At 57.8% G+C, this 8,372-nt stretch overlaps 1 protein-coding gene across 1 annotated transcript; it reads right to left on the minus strand.

Moving 5' to 3' along the window:
* Positions 1-2,936: 2,936 nt before the first annotated feature.
* NKX2-2 (NK2 homeobox 2) lies at positions 2,937-6,446 on the minus strand. Its single transcript, XM_043602999.1, has 2 exons — positions 5,360-6,446; positions 2,937-4,410 (listed from the first exon to the last, which is right to left on the minus strand). The coding sequence occupies exons 1-2, from the start codon at positions 5,616-5,618 to the stop codon at positions 3,848-3,850; spliced, it is 822 nt and encodes a 273-aa protein (XP_043458934.1). The 5' UTR covers positions 5,619-6,446; the 3' UTR covers positions 2,937-3,847.
* Positions 6,447-8,372: the final 1,926 nt, after the last annotated feature.

The following is an 8,372-nucleotide window of genomic DNA, read 5'->3' on the forward strand; positions in this document are numbered from 1 at the left end:
TGGTCTCCTTCTGAGCTGGCGCTGACCAGTGGCTTCCACGCGAGGCTCCCAGGCCGACCAAGCCTAGCTCTCAGTTCCAGCGCACAGGAACACGCAAAGTGCTCGCAAGGAGCCCAAACCCCGAGGGCAGTTTATATACCCGAGCCTGAGTGTTAGAGCCAATGTTTGCTAGAAGAGACAGAGACAGAGAACAGAGACAGACTAGAGAGAAAGAGAGAGGGAGAGAAAGAGGAGAGGGGAGAGAGAGAGAAAAAGAGAGAGAGAGAGGGATATCCAGCTCTCAGTGTGTCACGGGGCCTAGGCAGGGCAAGCGCCCTCTGAAGCCATCAAAGACAGGGGTGGCTTTTTTTCCCCTCCTCCAACCTCCTCCCCAATAGATATAGCACGAATTTTTAATGCGTCTTCCTTTCACAGACAACAATACAGGGTTTGAAAGCCGGACACAATTTGGGTTTTGTGCGGGTCCCTCCTCGCGCTCCCTCGGCCCAGCTGGCCATATGGAATCCAGCATGGAGCCCGCGGATGACAAAGGGACCCAGTGACAGGCCCAACAAAACCCCAAGGAGACTTCTGCCTGACTCCGGGATTCACTGCCCGCGATAAGCGCGCTGAATGGTGCGGGGTGGAGGGGGAGGGAGGACGGGCCCCTTCTCCCTCTTCCCCTCTCTCTGTCCCCTGCGATCCTTTCTCTGTCTCTTTTTAATATGCACGCCTCTAACATCCCCGGCTCCCAGCTCTCCCATTGTGCCGTTTTGTGCGGCCCGCTGTAGATTGGGCGAAGATAGACTGCCGAAGCGGACCCCGCGCCGGGTGCGCTCCCAGGGCGCTGGGGTTAGGGCCACACAGGGCTCCGCGGGCGCTTTTATTGACTCCATGGGGACCCGAGGACAGAGAGAGGCGGGCGCCGGACCCACCTCCCCAGCTCCCAGCCGCTCGAGCGCATACCCAGACTGCAGGCCTGCAGTCCTGGACACCGCCCAAAATGCACCCTCAATGCGCCCCCAACGCGCACTCAGTGGAAGTCTTGGAGAATTTAGACCTTCCACCTTGCCTCCTTCCTCTCTGGAAGCCAAAGGGGTTCCTATGATCATTCTTGGTTCCCCCGGAGCCCTAGGGCCTGGGACAGTCAAAATCAACTAGAGTCTTGGAGCTATGCCTCAGGCCTCCTGACAAACCCACTCCAAGAAGTCTTATCTCCCTTCCCGGCGGATTTGGGGGTTACAAGGAAGTCACCGGTGGGGTCTTGAATGCTTGGTATCAGGGCAAGTTGGGCATTCGACTATTGAACAATAAATGATTTGGGGAGAATTCTCTTGGCCTTTACAAATAGCAAGAAGGAAAAACGCCAAACATTTCCAAGCTAGTGTGGGGAACAAAGGGAGACTTCTCAGCATTTAGGAAAACCTGGGTGAACCCGGATGAACCTGGAGATGGGGAAGGACATTTAGGAGGATATTAGAAAGACTCCAGCGCCCTCATTTATCCAGAGGCGGGTGCGCAACGCAGGAATAACGTGTAATCACGTCCCTGGGCGTGTTGCGCTGAGTGCTATTGACGCGCAGATTTGGTCACACGGATAATCATGTTTACTTTAGATATTGAATTAAATCTGATCATCAACTAGAGGGAGCGAGAAAGTCAGCTGGGACCGCTCCCTTTGCTCTGCCTCCTCGCCCCCCGCATCCCCTCCCCAGTCATAAAGGTGGAGCTCAAGAGAAAACGAGAGATACAATTTCCGAATGGGGCCGACTTTCAATCCCCAGGCATCTCAGCGCCCGCTGGGCTCTGAGCTACACAGCCCCGGGTATTTTCGGAAATCCGCGAGATAGAGGAGAGAAGCGCCCCCTCCCCCCAAGCAGGACCACCTGAGACGCTCCCCTGTGCCGGCAAGTGTGCGCCAGCATCCGCTAAAGAGATCTCCCAGAGACCAGGGTGGGATAGAATCAGTTCCGTACTAGGGAAGGGCCGATGAGCCCTCCCCCGGGCAAGCCGGGGGCTATTCGTTCGCTGCCTGCTCCCCATCCCCCACGACGGCCCTGCATGCCAGGGCGCACCACCCCACCTCCAAACCCCTACTTTCTAGCAAGCAGTTCGCTCAGGTTCACATCACAGGGCTGGCCTGGAGTGCCGCGCGCAGCCAAATGCTAGGAGGGGAGGAGGCGTGGGTTCCAGACCCAGGTTTGGGGGCTGGAAACCCAGAAAGGACGGGGGGTGGAAGAGGGGGGCGGCAGATTCCACTTGTAAGGATTGCCACTGACTCGGGCTCCCAGGCTATCCAGGGCCCAGTAGCCTAGAGGAGGCTGCAGCAGCTCCCTCCCTCCCCCACGCCCTGGTCCCCGCGTTCCTTCTTATTGCCAAAGCTTCGAGCTCCCCTCTCCGCTCCACGCCCTGATCTTGGAGCGGTCTCCTAAGCTGCCTCCAGTCAGCGGATTTTGAAAAAGGGGTGGGGAGTAGAGAGAAAGCCGACCAGTCTCAACCTCAGCGTCCCCACCCCCCTTCTCCGCGCGAGGTAAATCAAATGCAACAAAGTGAAAGTCATCGAGTGTAGTGGCTTCAACAGCTTCTCAGGCTGAAGGAGCCACTCGTAGATTTGGGCGAGCGAGGGGGGCTTGCTCCCTTCGCTATGGCGTTTTCCAAAGTCAGTTATCCTCCCGAAGCCAGGACGCTGCGGTCCCCGATTCAGGAGGCGCTAGAGGCCCGGGAGAGGGCAGGGGACCTCGGGCTTCGGGTCGACAGCTCGAAGACCCAAGGCCAAGCGCTCCCGCCCCAGCCCGGGATCCGAGGCGCAGGGCTTGGCCAGCCCGCCCGGGCGAGGCCTGTTTCGCGAGCCTCTCCAGCGCCCTGGGAGTCCCCGGTTCCCTGCCCCGAGGGGAAGCGTGGATGAGGCCTCAGGCCCGGCGCAGGGCGACAAAGTAAGACAAACGGGAGGGCCGGGCTTGGTTTTTTTAAACACAGGATTTTTATTAAAATTCTTATTTAAAAAATCGAAAGCTTTCAGCGCCCGGCGCTCTTGGGGAACCGCACGGAACCGCTGAGCTCCAAGTTCCGGGGCTCAGGACCCGGAGATGGGGCAGGGGGCTTCTCGCCTACACATTTTTTTCTTTTTCATATTTGAGAAATGTTTGCACTGAACAAAGTATAAAAAGAAAAGAAAGCAGGAGTAACCAAACAGAAGCAAACCAAAAACAAACCACAAAGAAAGGAGATGGGCCCCGAGGGAGAACAGGCCCGCACTGAAGATCATTTTGGCAACACTCACCACCGATATTTACAACGAAAAGCGAAATCTGCCACCAGTTGTGAGAACGTTTACATGGCCATAAATATTTAGCATTTTCTTATAAAAAACAAAAGGAGGAAAAAATTCTCTATATTTTTAAAGTGTTCTCCACTTGCTTTAGAAGAAGACGGCTGATAATATCGCTACTCACACAAACATATTTTACAAAATTCACAAAAGCGGGGAGGGGGATGTGTTGGTCTTTTTCTCGTTCTCAAGTGAGGACGCTATCGCTGGGACGATTTGGTTCCCCCCGCCCCCCGGGGGGAGGCAAAGAAGCGAAGCTGCGCAAACATTCTGTAAACACGGCTTAGAGTTCAGCCCTCTCCAAAGGTTCCGAAAGAGAGAGGGATGGGGCAGAGCTGCGTGGATGGAATCTGCCACTCCAGGGAGTCTCAGACAACCTCCCGGCGCCTCCCCAACGGAGCCAAGAGTCAGCTCGACTCCAGAATAATAGTTATAATAATAATAATAATAACCACCGTAAGGACCGAGTCCTCCTCGCCGCCGCCGCCGCCGCCGGGGTGGGGCCTGGGCCTAGGGCCGCGAGTCTCAGAGGGGCGGCGCTCACCAAGTCCACTGCTGGGCCTGGACAAGGGGGTGTGCTGTCGGGTACTGGGGGGTGCTGGCCGAGCTGTACTGGGCGTTGTACTGCATGTGCTGCAGAGACTGCGCGCTGTAGGCCGAAAAGGGGATGCCCGCCTGGAAGGTGGCGGCTGCCAGGTCCTGGGCTTTGAGCGCGTGGCACGGTTTGCCGTCCCTGACCAAAACGGGCACGGCCACCCGGCGCGGCGAGGGCAGGGGTGTCACCTCCATACCTTTCTCCGCCCGGGCGCGCTTCATCTTGTAGCGGTGGTTCTGGAACCAGATCTTGACCTGCGTGGGCGTGAGGCGGATGAGGCTGGCCAGGTGCTCGCGCTCGGGCGCCGACAGGTACCGCTGCTGCCGGAAGCGCCGTTCCAGCTCATAGGTCTGCGCCTTGGAGAAGAGCACCCGCCGCTTCCGCTTCTTGCCCGCGTCCCCCCCGCCGCCCGGGGTCTCCTTGTCATTGTCCGGTGACTCGTCGGCCGAGGGCTCCGGGGACTTGGAGCTTGAGTCCTGGGGCGCCGCGCCGGCCGCCAGCCCATGCACTGGGGGAGAGAGAAGCGCGTCAGGCGCCTGGAGGCCGCGCGCCGGCACAGCCAGACCCTGAGCGCCCGGGATCCTCCGTGCGCCCTCGGCCCTGGGCGCCGCGAAGCCTGGCCGTACTGCCTTCGCCTTGACCCCCGCCCTGATCCCTGCACGACAAAACCGTTGGCTTCCCCCAGGGGAAAGAGGAAAAACGACTTGAGTGGGGGGCTCCAGACTCGCGTTTCTAGGGGTTCTCACAGTGTGGGTGCGTATTTGGGGGGAGTGGCGCGCGGAGAAGATCGTTGCGGGTTAAGGGCTCCGGCCCCCTTAAGCAGTTTCCTCTTCGGAGGAACGTGGGTAGATTTTTAAAAGAAAACCCCCACAATCCCGGCATTGATCGGCTCGGCCATTTAAGGAAGGTTTTTGGGGGCTTTCGTTTTTGCTTTCGGACTTTCTGGACACCCTCCGCACCGCACAAAGCGTCCTCTATGATCTTGCAAGGGGGCAGGGTGAGCTATTTATACCCGAGCTACCGGGAGCCTCCCCCACCCTCTACCCGTACCCCGAGGCTCGCTGGCTCGCTCCAGTGCTCCAGGCCAGTCTCTCCTGTCTGTGGGGATGGGGGAAGTGGGGGGGAGGGTTCCGACCGGAGCCATCAGTCCTGGGTTGACTTCTGTAACCAGCCCTTGGGAGGTATTCCCCTCCCCTCCCCCTCGTTTCCCCAATTTCTTGCTTTGAAAAAAGCATCCGAGACCAAGTTTTTTTCCGGTACGGGGATGGGGGGGGGGAGGTTGAAAAGGGGGAAAGAGCTAGGGCATCATTAACAAGTGTTAAAAATCTTTCCAGAGGAGCAGGGCGAGGGGTCTGAGTTTAGATGGCTCCTTCCCCTTTCTCCCCCAGTGTCCATCCCGAGCTTCAGCCACGGGAAGAGAGGCGCTACGGCCGCAGCGGCCAAGTTTCGCTACTTACGGGAGTACTGGAGGCCCTCGGTGCTGGCCAGCCAGCGCGTATATGGGTTGTCGCTGCTGTCGTAGAAGGGGTTCTTCAGGGGCAGGCTCTGCACCGTGTCCAGGGTGCCCTGCCCCAGCGGCCCGGCCCTCTTGGCGGGCTCCGGCCCCTCGCTCTCCTCCTCTGGCCCTTCGGCCACCGAGCCCTCCTCATCGTTGGTGTCCGGCAGGTCCAAGATGTCCTTGACCGAAAACCCCGTCTTTGTGTTGGTCAGCGACATGGCTCAGGACCCCGCAATTTACGCAGCAAAGTTGTAGCTTCACTTGGTCAATTCGTGGCGCTCCCCAGTTGGGGCGGGGAGGGGGTATGGGGGGGGAGGGATAGGGGGAGGGGAGGAGGGGGTGGGCTTTAATTATTGAGATAATTATTATTTTAAAAAAGCGAAAGAAACTATAAGGAAGGGTAGGGGAGAAAAGAAGGCCAAAAGCAACGCCTGTGTCTTCTCTGAAACCACGCTGAAATGGACGCGGGGACTGGGCGGGCCAGTGCGCCGAGCGCTGCGGGCCGGGCCGTAGTTTGTAACTCCAGGAGGGGTGCCAAGGAGGCGTCAGCTCGGGCTCCGGCGGCCGCTCGGCGCGCGGTGGCGGCTGGTGGCGAGGAAAAAATGGGCCATTGCCCGAGCGATCAGTCCATATAAGGCTGGGCTCCACTCACGAACCTGGGGAGAGGGGGGAGAAGAGGGGGAGAAAGGGAGGGAAAGAGAGGGAGGGAGGGGGAGCCAGAGAGGGAGCGAGAGAAGGGTGGAAAAAAAAGGGGGGGAGACATTAAAACGCAAAGGTTGGACACGTGTGGGCGGGTCTTGGAAGTCAAGTGGATGAAGACAGTATTTGCAGATGTGAAATTGTGGGTTTTGGGGAGCTCCGCGCTCCCAGCCAACGGCCCTCTAGAGCAAGATGAGAGGTGTAACGTGTCAATTAATTGCAAAGACGGGGCGAGCCTTTTTTACCCAGTATTTACATACAAAGGACCACCGCGTCGCTCGCGAGTCCACACACTTGAAAAGGCCGTTTTAACAAATTGCATCTTTAAAAAAGCGGAGGAGGAGAGAAAACAAAACAGAAACCGAGAGGAGCAAAAAAAAACAAAAACAAAAACAAAAACCACACACACACACACACACACACACACACACACACACACACACACCAAAAACAAAAAGCCAAAAAAAAAAAAACAAAAACAAAAAAAAACCCCAAAACCCAAAAAACCAATCTTAACATTCACCGGTTCCTACCTCCCCGCCCCCGTGCGCCCGCCCCCAGCAAGCCAGAAAATTGGCGATTTGTGGTGCCTTTGGAAAAGGGGGAGGGGGCGAAGGCTGAGCCGCGGAAATCTCTCCTCCTCATCGCTGGTGGTTCCCTAAACAAGATCCGGTTCAAATGGCAAGAGCCCAACTTCTGTAAGCCTCCTAGGTCAATATTTTGGTTGAGGCTTAAGGATGAGTACTAGAAATGACAAGGCAAGTAATTGATTCTAGTTAACGCCGAAAGAGCCCGAAACCCAGGAGAGGGATCGGCTTGGGGCCGGCCGGAGCCACCACCAAACGACCCCACCCCCCTCCAGCCACCCTTTATTTGCTAAAGACTTATTTATTTCCTTCACTCCGCCTCTCTCTCCCCAACCCCCTTCCTTTTCTAAGCGGCCCGGGAGGACTGCGCAGTTCACTCGCTGCTTTGCGGGCGGCCCAGGGAGGGGCGGGTGGGGGGTAGGGAACTCGAACTTGGGCTGGGTTCTGTCCCCTGCCCCGCCGCCTCTGGGCTCCGCGGGCCGCGGTCTCCTGGTAGAGGAAAGGGCAGACGGCCCCGAGCCCTTCTTGCCCATTATTATGCCTCGACCTTCCAGCCCCCTCCCTCTCCAGCCTCCAGCAGAGGTGGAGCTTTAGGAAGGGAGAGGGGAGGAGTGGAGAGACCGGGGCGCTGTATCCAGCCCGGGTGAGGACCCCGAAAGCCACGGGGGAGGGGGTCGCAGGGTAGTCGGATGGTGCTGTTTTCTTCGGAGTTTTCTTCTCTCAAGCAAGTCCTTAAATTTCGTCTCCTTTTAGTCACCCCAGGAGCGCAATGGGAGTACTAGCTCCAGGCTGCCAGCGGGCATTAGGTTTATGTGAAGTTTCCAACCTTTCGCCAGCCTGGGAACTGAACTTTCCTGGGGCAGCACCTTCTCTGGGGCGCTGGGGAAGAGAAGTCAAAGCAGTACTTCCCGCCCCTCTTTCCAGTTTTTTTTTGTCGGGGAGGGAGCAGTTGAGGGGTAAGGTTTGCTACCTGAGGCTCCTGTCCGTCCCAGAAATGCGTCTTGAAGGTGCTTTGCCCGGGGGTGGGGGTGGGGTGGGGAGGAACAGAAAGGGCCGCGCGCGGAGCTCCGGGTCTCGCCTTCCCCTCTGCCCTTAGCCCCACGGCGCGGAGCGGAACGCGCGGACGCCCCGTCTGCTCCACGCTCAGCTGCAGCGGCCGCCTCGCCCCTGCCTCCCCCGGGTTGCCAGCGACCGGCGAGGGCGGCTCTCCTCGAGCCGTTCGGCGGCTTTCTGCAGCCCTGGCTGCCTCGCCCCCAGTATGTGACGTGGGTGACAATGGCCCAGGTTAGAGCGAGCCCCTCGTCGGCGCGTCCTGGGTGGTCGGACCCGGGCAAACACAAATACAAACCGATTGCTAAGCTGCGGACAATGAGCGAAATGTAGACAAATGTCCCGCTCCCGTTGGAAGCCTTTGTCCCGGCTCGGTTTTTGCATTTATTTCAGTGGCGAAATAATACATGATTGACGCTCTCTTTCAACGTGTCCTAACTGTTTGGAATAAATCTAAGGCTGTTCCTAGTTGTCATGGCGTTCAACCCTTTTCAATGGACTATCTCTTCATTCATTTCTGAATCCGTCCACAATATTAAGGAAACCCCTTCATGTCGACGCTCCCCATTCCTCTCTTTCTCCTCCTACTTTTTCTTTTCTCCTTTCTCCCCCTCCTTCCTCTTTTTTTCCCTGCAA

This window comes from Prionailurus bengalensis, chromosome A3 (assembly GCF_016509475.1).
Source record: "Prionailurus bengalensis isolate Pbe53 chromosome A3, Fcat_Pben_1.1_paternal_pri, whole genome shotgun sequence".
Taxonomy (NCBI): Eukaryota; Metazoa; Chordata; class Mammalia; order Carnivora; family Felidae; genus Prionailurus; species Prionailurus bengalensis.

Excerpts from the sequence above, each read along its gene's own strand:
- NKX2-2 (XM_043602999.1), bottom strand. The coding sequence starts at position 5,618 with ATGTCGCTGACCAACACAAAGACGGGGTTTTCGGTCAAGGACATCTTG. Across the intron at positions 4,411-5,359 it reads CGAGGGCCTCCAGTACTCCC|TGCATGGGCTGGCGGCCGGC; the intron begins GTAAGTAGCGAA and ends TCTCTCCCCCAG.